Here is an 18,194-nt window from a genome sequence, read left to right on the forward strand (position 1 = left end):
AAAGAATATTTCTAAGCAGAGAAATAAGGCTTCAGATGAGGCAAAGAGATCATTTATAATAGAGACAAAAATTATCTATTGATTTTGATGAGGATGTTGATGCCTTCAGCAGGGGCAGTTTTTAATGCAACAGCTAGAAACCAGATCACAGAGGGCTGTTAAGAGTTCAGGAGGGACGAGCAGTGGTGGCACACACCTTTAAGTCCCAGCATTTGGGAGGCAGATGCAGGCGGATTTCTGAGTTCGAGGCCAGTCTGGTCTACAGAGTGCGTTCCAGGACAGCCAGGGCTACACAGAGAAACCCTGTCTCAGGAAAAAAAAAAAAAAGAGTTCAGGAGGTAAAATAGACCAGAGATAATTATCCAGCAGTAAGATCCAATATAGTGTTAAGATTCTGTTGGAGATGACAATTACACTAAGGCCAGCCAACTCTGAATTTTACTCATATGATTTTGACTTCATCTCTCAACAGTATTTGACTCAGCTGACTATATCTACCTTTGGAAACACTTTTCTTCCTTCACTTGACTTCTGGGATATGACCTCATATTTTTGTTTTTACTTCTGACTGCAATTTTCCTAATTTCTCTTTTTCCACCTAATTGCCTGACATTGAAGGGACTCTACTTAGATGATCTTATTTATTCCCAAGACGTATTTTCTCTGTGGATGTGTGTTGGGGATAAAGGTAGGCTACTGTCCATGGATGGATACATGGCTCTGGTAGTCTAACATTCAGGAAGATATACACCCTACCACTGAGTTACCCCACATTGCTCTCCCTTCTAAGCTTTAAAAAGGATTTTCTGGCAAACTATGAACTCATAACTCAGTCTTTTCCTATGCCCTGAGCTCCAGAATGAGCTCAGCCCTCCTGACTTTTCTCTCCGGATTTCTGAGAAACATCTAAAACCTAATGTATCCATATCTTCCTGGCAGATGCGGGAGAAAAATCAACGAGGAAAAAAATGGTTGTAGATTTTTGAGGGAACAATCAAAACAAGGTAAAACCTCTTCTTGCTTTGTACCAGCAACATTACTTCTTTACTCTTTAGAAAGTAAGTCATGCCAAGCATGGTGTTGCAGACCTTTAGAGGCAATGGTAGGTGGAGCTCTGTGACTTGGAGGCCAGCCTGGCTTACATATTGAGTTCTAGGACAGCTTTGGCTATGTTTGAGACCTTGTCTCAAAACAAAATAACACACACATATATACACACACACCCTAAACAAACAAATAAACCCACAAAACAATCGTTTGAGCTCTTTACTTAGCTCCCTTAGGCTAGTCCCTACTTTCCATTTTTGGAAATGCTTTTCTATTTATTTATTTAATATTTTTAAAGATTTATTTATATATGTATTTTATGTATGAATGCTCTATTTGTATGTGCACCTGATTGCCAGAAGGGGGCATTGCATCCCATTATAGATGGTTGTGAGCCACTAGAGAGTGCTGGGAATTGAACTCAAGACCTCTAGAAGAGCAGCTCTTAACCACAAGTCATCTCTGCAGTCCTTCTCATTTGTTTGTTTGCTTATTTATTTATTGTTTGTGTATAAGTATTTTCCCTGAATGTATGTGTACTATGTTTATGCCTATGGAGGTCAGAAAAGTGGGTCTGATCCCTGGAACTAGAGTTATGGATGGCAGTGAACCACCATGTGAGTTTTGGGAACTGAACATAGATCTTGCAAGAACAAGTGTTCTTAATCACTGACCCATCTCTCTAGCCCCTCCCCCTTTAAAAATAGGCTGTCTATTTCTAATGTCTAACTCAAAAGGCATTACTTTTTCTTCACTTCTGACAGCAGCTGGTATTTTCACCTAACTTGTACTATGTTTTTTTCTTAACATTAATAAAATTGCCCTTGAGCTTTCAGAATACAAAACACAAGTAATGACTTTTTCTCCCGTGTGTGTGTGTGTGTGTGTGTGTGTGTGTGTGTGTGTCTGTCTGTCTGTCTGTCTGTCTGTCTGTCGAATCAACCCGGGCCTTTCTACCTCCTGAGAAATGCCTCTGTCACTGAGCTATAACCTTCATGCCTTTTTCCCTTTCTGCTGCCACCACTGATTCTGTGCAAGCAGTCTGCTTAGGTTTTCCCCTCCTGACTGGTCTCCTTGCCTGTACTCTTAACCTAGTTATGGCCTAGTCACTCAACAGCCACATTCTCTTTTAAAACTGTCTATTATATAACATCATTTCCTTGTTAAAAAAAAACATTCCAGTAGTGCAAGTTAAAATTAAATTTCTTGCCAGGATCTACAAGTACCTACTTCTCTGACCTTACCTTAAATAACCTTCCTCTTAACTGTCCTTACATTTCAGTCATTTACAAGCATTTCTATTTTTGTTTTGTTTTGTTTGTTTTTTGAGACACGATCTCTCTATGTAGTCCTGGCTGTCTTGGAATTTGCTATACAGACCAGGCTGACCTCAAACTCACAGAAGTTCCCCTATGGCTGCTTCCCAGTGCTGGGATTAAATGGTTTTTGCCACCACACCTGGCTCTACAAAGAATTTCTTATGAACATAATTTAGATCAAACATCTAGTTAGACATTAAGTGCTACAAAGATGCATCTGCCTTTAAAAAGTGAGAAAAACAGATAAATCAGATATGTGAACAAATGAATCATTTTTAGAGTTAAGTGTTTTGCAGAGTTAAAAGCAATGTAGGGTACAAGAAGCAAGACAACTTTTGCTACTGAAATCCAGGAAGGCTTTACTGAGAAGGTGCAGTACTGCATGTATCTGAAAGGTGCCTACTTGTGAGAAAAGATGGGGTCTATGGTATAGGAAGATAAGAAAACTAACAGGTTCTTATAAGCTCTTCAATTCACTTGTAAAGTTTAGAGTGGAGTCAAGAATTCAAAACAGGAAGCTTTTATCAAGACCTAGAACAGAGCAGAAAAAATGCCCTTGTTGAGTCATTATAGAGAACGAAAATGGACATTTAGAGCAACAGTCCATTCATTCATTTAAGGGCAATGTTTTAGATGCTTATTCAGTATTAGAAACTATTCAGAGAGAACAGATTAAACTGACCAAATATCTGTCCTCACAGAGCTATATTACAGTGCAGGATTCAGAGGCAAACAAGTACACAAGACAACAGAAAGAAGCTGTGATAACAAGACACAAGTAATCGCTGGAGCAACTTCTGAGATGCTAGGGAAGATCCTGCTGAAGAAAGAAACTTAAGCAGAAGCCTGAATGACACAGTTTAGGGGTAGGTACCACATGAGTTATTCAATTTCACAGATTAGGAAAATATATTCTCAGATCGCTGACTTAACCAAACTGACCCATCACTAAAGGGATGATTTGTTTTACCCTGATTATTTGACCATGTATAATTGGTTCCGTGATTAGGCAGGTTAAGATTCAGACTATACATGATTTCTTTACTGATCATTAACTAACCATGGGGTTAAATATTAACCAAAGCTCTGCTCTTTCTCTTGTTCAAGTGACCTCTTTTACATTTCTCCTTGGGTCTCAGCTGGATTCTATCTACTCACAACATTGAATATATCTCAACATAATGGCTCATCCAAGTGACTAAGACAGTTACAGCCAAAGCTTTAATTCTGCTTACTGTATTTCCAGAGCTAAGATTGGCGGCTGTGAAAACGCTAATGATAATTTTCATGTTTAGAAAAGGCATACTTAAGCTGGTTGTGGTGGGACTTGCCTGTGATCCCAATTCTTGGGAAATGGAGGAGGAACAATCACAAGTTCAAGGTCATCCTTGGCTACCTAGGAAGTTCAAAGCCATCCTGGAATATAATGAGGCCTATCTCAAAAAGAAAAACGTTTTCTTAAGAAGAACTGACACTAGTAGAGAACTTGCCTGCTATGTGTGGGACTCTGGGTTCAACTCCCAGCAACACACCATATAAAAGAGTAAGGAAAAGAATATCAAAGGCAAGTATGGTTTTCAGTACATGCCTTGTGCTGAATGCCTTGTACAACATGCAGGAGACAAAGGCAAGAAGATTGTGCATTTAAGGTTAGCCTAGCCCACAAAGTGAGATTCTTTTTCAAAACAAAAACAAAAAACTAACAAGCTGGAGCTGGAGCTCAGGTGGTTAAGTGCTAGCCCAGTGTGTATAAGACCAGGGGTTCTATTCCCAGCACATATAAACTTAGAGTGGCAGGACACTCCCGTATTCTCTGCATGCAAGTAGAGGAAAAAGGATCAGAAATCTAGGGTTGTCCTTAGCTACAGAGTGAGTTATAGCATACAAGAGACCTTCCTTTGGGCTGGAGAGATGGCTCAATGGGAAAAGGCATGAGCCATCAAACCAGATGACAGGAATTTAATCCATAGTACCCATGTGCTGGAAAAAGAGAACTGACTCCTGCAAGTTGTCCTATATTTTTGCTGTGGTATGCAATGGCCCTTTTCTGAACACACGCACAGGCACACATACAGAGCATACAGCTGTGAGTTCAAAGAGGTTGGGGGGGGAAGGCTCCCCTTGAGGACAACAAGCAAATAAAAAGGACAATAGTAGGGATTTAGCACAGTGGTAGAGCACTTGCCAAGCATGTACATGGCCCAGAGTCTAATAACCAACACAGTACCAACAAGATGAAGTGATAAAATCTTTCAAAATTAGGTATTTATCTTGTATGCCCACACATGTATGCATGCACATAGAGGTAAGAGAACAACTTTCGTGAGGCAGTTCTCTCCTTCCATCATATGGGTTCTAGAGATTAAACTCAGACTGTCAGCTTGGCAGCAAGTGCTTTTACCCACTGAGCCATCTCTCTAGCTTGAAAAAGTCTGAAGAGAAGCATCCCATAATACTAAAAACCATCTTAGCAGAGAACTAGAGGGTAAAAACGTGAAAATCAAAGTCTTTACATCTTGGGAACTCTCTAAAATAATGATAGTACCCTTTCTCTGCCTTTTGCTATATTCTACTACTCCTGATCATGTCAATCATTCACCAGCATACGAGACATCAGGACAGACAAATCTTTTCTAACATTCAAGCAACTGGTTGTTAATGCCAAATAAAGTTGAATATCATTGCAAAGGTTACTGAAAAGCAAAGAATAACACACACATTCATGGATGTAAGTCTGTAAGCAAAAGGTTACAAGTTAAATTACCAAATCCATTCTTTGTAGGCCTAGACATGGAACTTTTAAAAAAATGCCTCTGTCTGCAGAGAAGGATGACAAGGTTCCTTAGAGCACTGTTGAGTCACAAGAACTGGTTACTAGAAGTAGGAACTACAAAGTAAGGTTCAATTAGATTGCAGTTTTGACTGCATACCATAGATTCTGGGTCAGTAAAAAGTTAACTGGTAGAGATTTATATCAGGCAAGAAAGCAAAGAGAGCGTTTTCTCTCCACTGTGTACAAAGACCTTTTTTGTTTGTTTGTTTTTCAAGTCAGGGTTTCTCTGTGTAGCCCTGGCTGTCCCAGAACTCACTCTGTAGACCAGGCTGGCCTCGAACTCAGAAATCAGCCTGCCTCTGCCTCCCAAATGCTGGGATTAAAGGCATGTGCCACCACCGGCTGGCCTACAAAGACCTTTTAAAGAGAAACTCCCTGCCTGATGGTGGTGGTGGCACAAACCTGCAATACAGGAAGAGGCAGAAGACGGTGGATTTCTGAGTTCTAGAGCAAGTTCCAGGACAGCCAGGGGTTCTATGTACCCAGTGGTACTCACTAATGACCCAAGGTGGCCTTGAGCTTATAGCAGTAAGACCTTTTCTTCCTTTTGGTTCTCATACCTGAGAGATGTGACTAAAGCACTGCAATGCTGTCTCTACAGGGCTTTTGAAGAACTTCTTCTCTTGAGGCTTTAGCTATGAGGAGAAGAAGACACACAGTGAGAATATCCACAACAAAATGAAAGAAACTACTAACACTGGAATTAAATAAGTGCCCTTTTACAACTGCTATCTTTAAATGTGTGGCTTCTTTTTATTCTGAGATGCTTATTACCCATGTTATGTACTTCCTACCGGCCAGGGACTGGATGAGGCAGTTATGACAAAGGTAAACACTTACATCATCAGAAAGAGCCAGATGCTTGCAAGGACTTCCACAAACAGCACATTTTTCTGAGAGAAAAAGAAGAAACATTTTGTTCTTAAAGGGCAGGAGGTAAGATTTTCCTATAGTATGTAGTAACTATCAAGTACTAGCAAGAGAAGAGATTCTTAACTAAATTTAGATAATCACTGTGCTATAAAAATATTTTACCTTAATCTGTTCCCTAAATCAGCATTTCCAAACAAATGTGCTGAAGCTTGAGGGCTTGTACTCTGTTTATCTCCGTCTTCTTTCCTTTGTTTTAGAGACCAGGTTTCATAAATGTAGCCCAGACTAGCCTGAAACTTGCAGCAACCCTCCTGTCTCAGCCTCCTGAGTATTGGGACTACTGGCATTTACTGGTAGTTTCTACTGTGCCAACAGAAGTACAGGAATACATTTGCAAGTGTTCTCAGACAAATACAAAAGTACAATGATTTTCTCTTTAGGTGACTTTAAAAAAGATTGATTTTATGAATGTTTTGCCTTTGTGTATGCCTGTGTACTATTTACATGTCTGGTGCCTAAGGAAACCAGAAGAAGGTGTCAGATCCTCTGGAACTGGAGTCATGGAACAGTTGTGAGCCACCATATGAGTGCTCAGAATTGAACCTGGGTTCTCTAGAAAAACAGCTAGTGTCTTTACCCACTGAGCCATCTCTCCTGTCTGACACCAGGCACATACTGGGTACTATAAGAGGCTGGCTCCCCAGTTATCCTACCCTGCTGTCTAGGCTAATATTCCTAGATCTAAAAGCTCTCCTACTCTTACTCTTCAACCAATGCAATCTGAAAGAAGCAAAAAGTACACCTTCTAAGCTATCCTTATAAAATGCAATATTAGCAGTGGTGCTAATGATAAAATGTCACAGGGTTATGGATGAGGCTCAGTGATAGAAACTTGTTTAGCATGCATAAGGCCCTAGGTTCATCCATGAAAAAGAAAAGATAAATGCCATATCAGGAAAAAGCTTTATATGGCTTTATGTTTTGCAGAGACAATCACTCCAAAGTGAGCTGCTATAACATAGTGAAGTCTCCTTGCACCAGCAGATGACTCGAAAGGGTCATGAGACTCAGAAGGAAAGAGTTCTCCAGATACTATTTAACATAATAGTTCTTTCCTTGGGGAATAAAGATTCTTTCCCAGTCTGCCCTGTATACTGATCCTGGAATCAGCCAGCAAGCGAAAAATATTCTATTTAAAAGAAAAAACAAACTTTTACAGCTTTCTAGAACCAATAGGATAACAAGAGTTCAGGATACTTACCTTGGTGGACAGAAATTTCTACCATTTTGCTACTGCCTACCTCTAGCTTCATCTTTCACCATTTTTACCTTTCTCTACACTATCTCCACTCTGTATATGCATCTGCACTGCATTTTAATGATGTCATATTATTACACATGCTACTTTTCTAAATTGTTTTAAAGGATGTGTTTTTATTTTATATACATGAGCATTTGCCTGCGTGTAAGTATTTGTACTATGTGTGGTGTGTGCCTAGTGCCTGTGGAGGCCAGAAGAGGCCATCAGAGCCCCTAGAAGTAGAGTTACAGATGGTTATGAGGCACCATGTGGGTATTGGGAACCAAACACACACATCCTCTGCAAGAAAGAGCAGCAAGTGCTCCTAACCATGGAGCCATCTGTCCAGCCCCCCGTTGTAACTTAAAATGATCTTTGCCAAACTTGGCAAACTCCTGTTTATTGTTCAAAACCCTACTGCAGCAGACGTCTTCTATGATGTTTTCCTTGATCAGAGCATCCTGTCTTGAGTAGGGGAAATGCCTTTTTCTGGAATTGGGATAATTTACAGGGTTGTTGCTACAGTTGTTCTCAGACAGAGTCTGTATGCTGTCCATACTGGCCTTCAAACTCCTCTGCTCCAGTAACCAACCCTCTTGACTTGGCCTCCCTAGTAGCTATAGTCATAACCACCATGTCAGCTCACCCAGCCCTAAGAATTTTCACACTAATAAAAAAAATAGTGATTATGGGTATAGCTCAGAGTATTTTTTAGCATCCTAGAGTTCCTGGGTTCATTTCCCAATGCTTACTCCAAAACAAAACCTTAAAACTCAACTCTTGAGACAGGTCTCACTTTGTAGCTCTAGCTGGCCTGGAACTCAGAGATCTGCTTGACTTTGCCTCTCCAGTGTTGTGACTAAAGGCATTTGTCGGCGTGCTCCACCTGGCCTTCAAGTTTCCTTTCTATAACTTGATAGTTGTAAGAAGCTGGCAATCATTTATATCTCAGATAATTTCCTCATTTACAAAACAGTGCTGCCAGTAATTACTACCAAGCACTGTGGTGAAGATTATCTAAGACTGGTTCTAGAGGCTGGGTATGGTGGGTACCTGTAATCCCAGCATTTGGGAGGCTGGAGCAGGAAGATTGTGAGTTCAAGTTAAAGCTATATAGTAAGATCTTGCCTCAAAAACAACAGAGAAAGCAAACACTATCTTTAAAAATCTGTTTCTTGAAAGTAAACATGGAGCCGGGTGGTGGTGGCGGCGCACGCCTTTAATCCCAGCACTTGGGAGGCAGAGGCAGGAGGATTTCTGAGTTCGAGGCCAGCCTGGTCTACAGAGTGAGTTCCAGGACAGCCAGGGCTACACAGAGAAACCCTGTCTCGAACCGCCCCCCCCCCCCAAAAAAAAAAAAAAAAGAAAGAAAGTAAACATGGTAACATTTTGTAATTGTACAGGGGCTTAGGATGCAAGCCCCTGACAGGGCACTTACCTAGCATGTGCAAGCCCTAGTTCTATACTTAGCACTGCCAAATAAAGAAAGAGGAAATTGCTCATTAAACTTCAAGGTATCTACATCATTTTTCATCCATTATGACTTTTCCTGACACAACTCAAAACACTGAAGAGTAACACTATTGCTAAATTAGTTCCATTCTTTTATTAATGGATTCCTTTAATTTCCAGAATGAACAGCTACATACAGGATCCATATTGTCACTGGTGCCTACTAAATGACATTTATTCTACATCACACAGAGAAATGGCTACTCATTATATCTAAGTTAAAAAAACATTTGGGATAAATCTGAAAAGAGGTCACTCACCCAGAGTCATACACTTTTTACAGAAAATATGGCCACAGCTGGTGACAAAGAAATGGGCCCCATCTTTTCGGAAACACTGGTTGCAATGAAACCAATCCATTCTGGACCAGATAGAGAGAAAAAACAAGAATAATGTGGAATATAACATAATTATAGCTATTATAATAACACTGCTTAACTTTCGACAGTTTACTGGGTCTGGGAACAAATTTGTAGGCGTTACATTTGTCTGTAACAATACATATAACATGAGAAAAAAGTCACCAAACTACCTTCACTATATGCCATAGAGCGTGTGTGTGTGTATGTGTGTAAAAATTGTAGAAAAGTCATAGGAAGTCAGAAATGAGGTTTTCTTTTCCCTCTTGTAGTTTCACAGTTGTTAAGTATCTATATTTATGCCAGGCGGTGGTGGTGCACGCCTTTAATCCCAGCACTTGGGAGGCAGAGGCAGGCTGATTTCTGAGTTCGAGGCCAGCCTGGTCTACAGAGTGAGTTCCAGGATAGCCAGGGCTATACAGAGAAACCTTGTCTTGAAAAAAACAGAAAAAAAAAAAGTATCTATATCTATATTTATGTGTTTGCCTTTACTGTAACTCGCTTTTGTTTTCTAAGTTTTGTAACTTAACTTATATTCCAATTTATAACTAGAAAAACAATCTTTTTTTAAAAAAGAAAAAAATGCCATCATATTTGTGAGGTGCTGTGGCTTAAACTAGAGCCTCAAGCACATTAAACAAGTACACTATCACTGAGCCCCAGGCCCGGGCAGAGAAAGAAGCCAGCAGGCAGTGGTGGATCAGACAGACCACACATTACACACTTGGACATGTCTTATATATGGGAAACAGTTGAGTGACAATAGTCTCAGCTAACACACGCCTTCTACTCCACAGAGACCCAGTCACAGATCTGGAAGGTGTTTAAAGTCATGACCAGGCTCATCCGATGCCCTCACACACACAGACACATGATGTACATGATTATAACCACAACTACCCAACTTCTCCGAAATTCCATCTTGACTGCTAATTCTGGAATTAGAATCCAAGTCTCCTGATTCTGTAGAAAATAAATGTTCCTACATTAAACAGTCTTTCTGTTCACATGGTAATCATATGGTATGATTTTGGTTTTTTTTCTAACAACAGCAATTTTTGCATAATTTAAATATATATCCAAACAAAAATGATTTTGTGGGGTTTGAAAAAAAAAGTTTATTTCATGGATGGAACAAACATGTGCCACAAGTGTAGAGGTCATAGGAAAGTTTTGAGAGTTGTTTGTCTCCTTCCACCATGTTGATTCTGGGGATCATGAACTCCACATAAATGACAACTACTTTTATTCACTGGACCATCTTGTCAGCCCACTTTGTGGGAGTTGTTTATTTATTCTGTTTTTCCAGACAGGTTTTCTCTGTGTAGGGTTTCTCTGTGTAGCCCTCCCTGGCTGTTCTGGAATTTGCTCTACAGACCAGGCTGTAGGAGTTTTTTAAATGAAGAAACTGACATTTGAAAACAGAGCACTGGGCTCTAAAAAACACAACAAAATATGTTGGATATGAATATGCTAGTTAATATTTATTAATTAATTAACATACGATTTATCAACATTTATAATATATTTATAATTTCTTAATATAACATAAATTAATATTTAAACTGTAGAAATAAGTTACTTCTTCCTTACCACAATCCTTTTCTTTCAACAATTCTTCATTTTTAGAATGCCAGTTTATGCAGAGGCTTACAAAGTGAATAAGGTTAGTTTGCACTCCATCTTAAAAAATTCTGCCACTTAGCCAGTGAAGTGGCACACACCTTCTGTCCAAGAACTTAGAAAACAGAAGCAGATAGACCTCTCTAAGTTCAAGGCCAGCCAGAGACCTTGTGTCAAGAAATAAAATAAAAATCTGCGGTTTAAGATTTATGATCGATGGAGCTGGAGAGATGGCCCATCGGCTAAGAAAGATAATGGTGCTTTCTGTTAAGTCTGGTGACTTGAGTTTGATACCTGGGATCCACAGGTAGAACAGACTCCCACAGGCTGTCCCTTGCCTTCCTCTTGTTCACCGTGGTAATCGAGCCACCACCCGGTTACTGTTCTCATGCCCCGCACCCAACTACTCAAATAAATGTAAAATGTTCTTTAATTTACTAGATGGTAGGGTGAGGTGCACAGGACGTTAATCCTGGCACTTGGAGGGCAGATGCAGGCAGATTCACTGTGAGGTGACGGCCAGCCTGGTTTACACAGCGAGTTCCAGGGTAGCCAGGGGTATGTAGTGAGAACCTGTCAATGAATGAATGAGTAAATAAATAAACAAATAAATACATAAATATCTAAATAAGTCGCCCCCACAGCGCCAACCTCACACGGCCTCCAGCACGACTCTTTCTAGCTTTCCTACCAGCTTGGCAACGGGGATCCAACGCTTCAGATCTCAGACCATCCGGTTCTCTCACAAGGAACAGGAAATGGCGGGAAAACAAGGAGCCGCCACCCGCATGGCTCGGCTCAGGTGTGAGGCTGCGCACGCCAGACTGAACCAGCATGCGGTATGGGCGGGGCAGGAGCGGGGCGGGGCGTTGATCCTCATGCGCAGCCGCAGAAGCAGCCAGTCCGGGTCCCTCCACAGGTGGGCCCTACGGTGGCCCAACAGGCCCAAGAGGTGTTTGAAACAGCCCCTGTTACTGTAGAAGCCGAGAGGGGGAAATGAGTCTATTAATGTTCCAACAAACGACCCCCAAAACAAAAGAAAATGGAGTCACAAAGCCATAGAAGCTTTGACATAATCTAAAATGAAATGAAAGTAATGGATGCTTTAAAAGTACAGCATAAATTAGAAATAGAAAAGCTTAAGAAGTTGTTATGTGGATAGAGGCTGATTGACTGTAAACTCACAACAAACAGATTTCCAGAAAAAAAAGTTGAGCTTTTTGGGGTTTTTCTGTTTGTTTGTTTTGTTTTGTTGGGTTTTGGTTGAATAAATGAACCCAGCTTCCTGGTGGTATGCTTGTTAGGGTGAGGCAGGAAGATGGAAGAGGTCGGCATCACCCTCACCCCCCAGCCATATACCTAATTACAATCTGAGACACTCAAGGCCCTATCCCAAAAAGAAAAAGGGGACAAAGGGAGATGGGAAGAGAAGAAAAAACTGATAAAAACAAAAGAAAATAAACATTTCTACTGCACTGGTTGTCAGTGTTTCTTTTGTTTTTAGGTCAGCTTGCCTAGATAGTAAGTTCAAACCCTGTCTCTAAAAATTAAAGAAAAAATATAAAAATCAACCAAGTAAGACTATCCTATGGGGGGAAATCCTTTCAGTATCTGTGTGTTGGGAAACAAGCTTTATTTAAATGTTAAAATATAGAGCACCTATAAAATTTTAGAAACTTGTTTAGAAATGTAACACTGAACATACAGAAACCTGTAATCACAGCAAAGGGGGGATGGGGTGGGGGTGGGGGTGGGGCACAGGTGTGTCTCGGAATTCAAGGCCAGGCTAGTCTACAGAGCAAGTTCCTGGACAACTAGGGCTACACAGAGAAACCCTGTATCTAAAATTCATAAACAGACATACATCAAATAGGCTAGGAGTATAAAACACATGCTTATGCACAGACCTGGGTTCAGTTTTCAGTTCCCTTACACACACACACACACACACACACACACACACACACACACAAAGACACCCACACACACACCTGGAAATCTAAGGGAAAGCCATGAGCTTAAGGCTAGTCTGGGACACATAGTAAGTAATTCCAGGCCGGCCTGAACTACAGTGTAAAACCTGTTTCAAAAAAAAAAGTATATTAGTATATTTAGTATATTCCTTTCTTTCTTTCCTCTTTTTTTTTTTTTTTTAAATTGGGTCTTTCTACATGGTCTTGACTGTCCTAGAACTCATTTCATTATGTAGACCAAGGTAGAGATCCACTTGCCTCTGCCTCCCAAGTGCTGGAATTAAGGCTGTGCCACCACACCTAATTTAAGTATATTTCTTACATTGTTTGTCAGAATAAAATTTTAAATTGTTCAGAAATATGTGTGAAAATGAAACATAATTATAGCTTAGGAAAAGAGGAAATATATAAAATCTAAAGGAAATAAAAGATTGATGAATTTCAGTATATTAAAAATTCTTTTAGAGTTAGGGATGGAGCTGGTGGTATAGCATTTGCTTAGCAAACATGAGACCCTCAGTTCAGTATCTGATCTCCAGCAATCTACATCTTTTTATTTTTTTTTTATTTTTTTATTTTAGTTATTTATTTATTTTTGATTTTTTGAGACAGGGTTTCTCTGTGTAGCCCTGGCTGTCCTGGAACTCACTCTGTAGACCAGGCTGGCCTCAAACTCAGAAATCCGCCTGCCTCTGCCTCCCAAGTGTGGGGATTAAAGGTGTGTGCCACCACTGTCCAGCTGCCTTTTTATTTTTATTTTCTTTTTTATTTGTATGTATATGTCTGTGTCTACATGTTTATGCATACCCCTGAAGGCCAGAAGAGGGTATTGGATCCCCTGAGCTGGAATTACAAGTGGTTGTAAATTGCCACTATGTGTGGTTACTGGGAACTGAATTTTGGTCCTCTGCAAGAGCTGTGAGCACTCTTAATCACTGAGTCATCTTGTGAGGCTGGAAAGCCATGTAACTGGGGAAGCCAGTCCAGAGCAAGAGTGAGGTCAAGATGCGTCCAAACCTGGAAATCTCATCCTGCTTCCTCCTTGGTCTGGGCGTGTCTGCCACCCTTGAGGTGTTCACGTAGCCTGGTGGCCAAATTACAGGTTAAACTTCCTCTCTCCCTATAAGGACATGTGAGAAAGCATCTGGAATTTTTTCTTTATGCAAATGCAGTGTTCTTAGCACCTCAGCCCCAGCCAAAGATGTACACTCATCCCGAAACCCCTACCCACTCCCCAAGGTTTAGTTAGCCCTTGTTCGCCCCCAATAAAGAGAGCTGTTTCACTGAACACCATCTCCAGAGAAGGCTGTTTCTCCTACATCTAGCTGACCAAGTTCTTGTCTAAGCCACCTGCCTGGCTAAGCTTCATTCCTTCCTGTCCAGTCATGTGTACAATGGTGCCTGGACACCCCGAGGGCAAAAGCAGACCTGAGCCAGAGTCATCTCTCCACCCTTCCTCTCAAAAAAAAAAATACAAACAAACAAAAAACATCTCTGTTTAAAGAGCACACATAAGCCGGGTGGTGGTGGTGCACGCCTTTAATCCCAGCACTTGGGAGGCAGAGGCAGGCAGATTTCTGAGTGTAGGCCAGCCTGGTCTACAGAGTGAGTTCCAGGACAGCCAGGACTACACAGAGAAACCCTGTCTCTAAAAACAAAACAAAACAAAACAAGCATACATAAAAACCCCAGGGGTGGGGATGGGGGGCAAACCCCACTATAGGTGAAATTTGATTCTAAGTGACAAATTGTGGAATACATTTATATAATACAAGGCTAATATCTTTAAAATACAAAGAGCTTTTAAAAATGTTAACAACTTCATAAAACTTGAATCAAACTGATGAACAGTTAGTTCCTAGAAAGAAAAATAAAGATGACCTGTAAGGACTGGGAGTTTGCCTCAGTGTTAGATCATTTGCCTAGATTGCATGGGGTCCTGGGTTCAAGTCACAATACTGCAAAAAACACCACACCTTTTGAATGGTTTAAATGATTTTATTTATTGTGATTGTTGTTATTGTTAGTGTGTGCTTGTGGAGGTTGTAGGGGGTCAAAATCAACTTTTTGGAGTTGGTTCTATCCTTTCACCATGGCCTCAGGATAGAATTTAGGCTTCTATGGTGTCTTAGTAAGGTTTTCTTTGCTGTGAAAAGACACCATGACCATGGCAACTCTTACTAAGGAAAATGTTTAGTTGGGGCTTCCTTATAGCTCAGAGGTTTAGTCCATTATTATCATGACAGGAAGCAATGCAACATGCAGGCAGACATGGTGCTAGAGAAAGTGCTGAGAGTTGTACATCTGGATCTGCAGGCAGCCTGTCTTCCTATGACTGCGAGCCACTCAGCCTGGGCTTGACCTTCTGAGACCTCACATTGTATATTTTCTATTGTTCCTTGCTGTGGTTGTTCCTTTTTAAAAATTATTATTATTATAGATCTGTGTAAGAGTGAACACTAATAACCACACAACAGAGTCAATACTAGGCTGTTTTGAGATTTCCTCTGTCAAGGCAATTATTCCAAAACTCTTAAATTGAGCTTCAGGCAGACTTTTCAGACAAGGGCAGAAGTCAGACAAGGGCAGAAGTCAGCCATGTTCTTTGGCAAAATATAACAAGAACTGTCTGTTAGCCACAAACTAGCATTCTTCTCCCCTGAAACCTCTTGATCCAGGCCCCCACAGTTCAAATCTCTCTGAGCACCACTGTCTTCCATGTTCCTACTAGTATAGCCCACTAAGCCCCACATAAACCATTCACCTAAATCTAATCCAAAGTTCCAAAGTCCACATTTCTCCAAACAAAAGCATGGTTGTGGTATGTCTTCAATGCATTAAAACCCTAAGTAAGGTACATGGCAAGCTCTTTTGCCCACTGAGCCATCTTACCAAGCCCCTTAAAACATTTAGAAAATTTATAACCTCACTTTTAATAAGAAACATACAAGTGAAAATGCCATCAAAGTATCACTTTCATCTGTTAGGTTCAGAGAAATTCTGTTTCCCAGGTATGGGAAAACAGTCTTATATATTGTAGGATGAGTATGTCAAATAGAGATGGCCTAAGAGGGTGACATGAGCTTAGCAGTGGCAGCCAGGGCCTGAAAATCCTGGGTTGGAAGCAAGTGTGAAAATGGCAGCGGGCTTTCTTTTGATGGCCATTGTGGTAATTTCAGGGCCCTAGGAAGAAAAATGGTGATTGTCACATCCCCTTGGACCAGAAGGAAGGCCCAGCAGCTAAAAGATCAAACCTCCAGGCACAAAGCTCAACAGGCTGTTTTTGCTGAACTGCAGTAGGAGTCAGAACCCATGAAAAGACCACAGAGGTTTTTCCACCGTTCTCCTCCTGTCTCCTCCATTTCCACAGCAACACTGAGGGAGGAGGGCAAAAGCTATGGAGAAACGGCCCTTCGAGAATACCCTCAGGTTTCTCATTCACTGAATTTGACAGCTCCCTCTCTGGGTTAGTCTCAGTTTACACTTTATTTGAAATACACACACACACACACACACACACACACACACACACACACACACACCTCCTAGCCAATCAGCACCTACTGGGCTTTACATAATAGGATATACAAGATTTGGACAAAGAATGATCATTGGATCACTCTTTGGAGTTGGAAAGGATCACTCTTTGGAATTGGAAAAAGAGAAAAACTTGCTGGGCAGTGGTTGCGCACTTTAATCCTCGCACTTGGGAGGCAGAGGCAGGTGAATTTCTGAGTTCGAGGCCAGCCTGGTCTAGAGTGAGTTCCGGGACAGCCAGGGCTACACAGAGAAACCCTGTCTCGAAAAACAAAGAAAGAACAAAAAAACAAAACAAGAGAAAAACTTGAGAGTCCAGTCCAGGTAGAGTCTAGCTCCCCGCTGGCTCCTGGCTGTGTCTAGTACCTAGCTCCTAGACACTTTGGAGAAGGAATACTGTTCTTGAGATTCACCACAGGTCTTCTAGGAGACCTGCCGCCAACGAAGAAAATTTCCTGAGTTCCCATTTCTCTGGCTCTAAGGGTGCTGCTCTCTGTGTGTGGAATTTGTCGAGGGTGGGGCACGGTTGCTGCCCCTGTTCCAGTATCCATTATTCCTGCCTCGGCCTTTCAGATCCATTGCTTCAGCTCCAAGCAGAGGACTTATCCAGACTTTCTGACTTGCCAGAAGTGGGAGCCATTCTTGTTCCTGGAATCAGTGGCTTGCTCTCTGCAGACTCGCTCTGCAAGGGACTGCTCTTAGCTGGCACTTCAAGACTCTGAGAGCTTTCAAACTGTAGCACTTGCTGATATCTCTCAGCTGACACCCTATAGTGAGCTGAGATCACAGAAGTGTAGAATCTGTAACCTCTCTTAGCTGGCACCCCCAAATCCTTCTGAGAGGACAGGTTGTCACATAACGTTGTAAAAGTATCGTTTATTCTTCTGTAGTAATTGTCATCTCAGAGGCTGACTGCCTCTGTCTGCTAACCTAGGCCTAGCCCTAGAAGCTTCTAGCCTTTGTACAATCTTATCTAGGCCTTGAATGTTTTGAGCTGATAAGATCACTCCTTCCTAGTTCTTTCTGACCTCTGTCTGGATGATTCAATTCAGGTGTTCTGGCTCAAACTCCTCTCCAAGCTGACTCATCTGGCTTTCTCTCTCAGCCTCTGACTTTTTGCTCTGGCTTCAAACTGGCTCAACTGTTTTCACTTGTGTCTAGCTTGTTCTCTCTTCAACCTCTCTATAAAACTCTCCCAGTAAAACTGCCTCTGCCCCCACCCTCCACCCCCGTCTCTCCTATACTTTTCTCTGCCCTACTCCTTAAGTAGCTTCCTTTTCCTCTTCTCAGGAGAATTGAGCATATCCTATTCTGTCAAATCTTTCTTTGATTCATCACTTTGCCACTCAATTGGACGTCACTTTCAAACATGGGTGCTTCCTTCTATAAACTAACTTTACCTTCATTGTTTGGAATTAAAGGCGTGTACTAAGGTTGTGTCTGTATTCCAGCCAGAGGGGTTAAAGGTGTGTGCTAAGGGATGGGCCACACCACAACTAAAAATAGGTTTATTTTTTTCAGTAAATAACACAATCTTGGGGTTCATAGTGTAATCAAATATCCTGCAACACAATGTCTTACTGTTCTTTTGCTATGAAGAGACCCATGACCAAGACAACTTATAGAAGAAATCATTTGATTAAGGACTTGCTTAAAGTCCATGATTATCACAGCAGAGAGCATGGCAACAGGGAGCTATGATGCTTGGGGAAGTAGTTGAAAGATTGCATTTGATTCACAAGCATGAAGCACAGAGAAAGGAGGAGAAAGGAGAAGGAGGAAGAGGAGGGGGGGAAGAAGAAGGAGGAAGAGGAGGAG

At 41.2% G+C, this 18,194-nt stretch overlaps 1 protein-coding gene across 1 annotated transcript in view; it reads right to left on the reverse strand.

Moving 5' to 3' along the window:
• Positions 1–11,697, reverse strand: part of Rnf212b (ring finger protein 212B) — a 41,769-nt gene extending 30,072 nt beyond the window's left edge. Inside the window, exons 1-4 of the mRNA XM_034498422.2 lie at positions 11,558–11,697; positions 9,145–9,245; positions 6,040–6,092; positions 5,760–5,834 (exon numbers count right to left, since the gene is read on the reverse strand). Of these exons, the coding sequence (XP_034354313.1) occupies positions 5,760–5,834; positions 6,040–6,092; positions 9,145–9,244 (228 nt within the window). The 5' untranslated portion in view covers position 9,245; positions 11,558–11,697. The remainder of the gene's footprint in view (positions 1–5,759; positions 5,835–6,039; positions 6,093–9,144; positions 9,246–11,557) is intronic.
• Between the last annotated feature and the right edge of the window lie 6,497 nt (positions 11,698–18,194).

The sequence above is a fragment of the Arvicanthis niloticus genome, chromosome 3 (assembly GCF_011762505.2).
Source record: "Arvicanthis niloticus isolate mArvNil1 chromosome 3, mArvNil1.pat.X, whole genome shotgun sequence".
In the NCBI taxonomy this organism is placed as follows: domain Eukaryota; kingdom Metazoa; phylum Chordata; class Mammalia; order Rodentia; family Muridae; genus Arvicanthis; species Arvicanthis niloticus.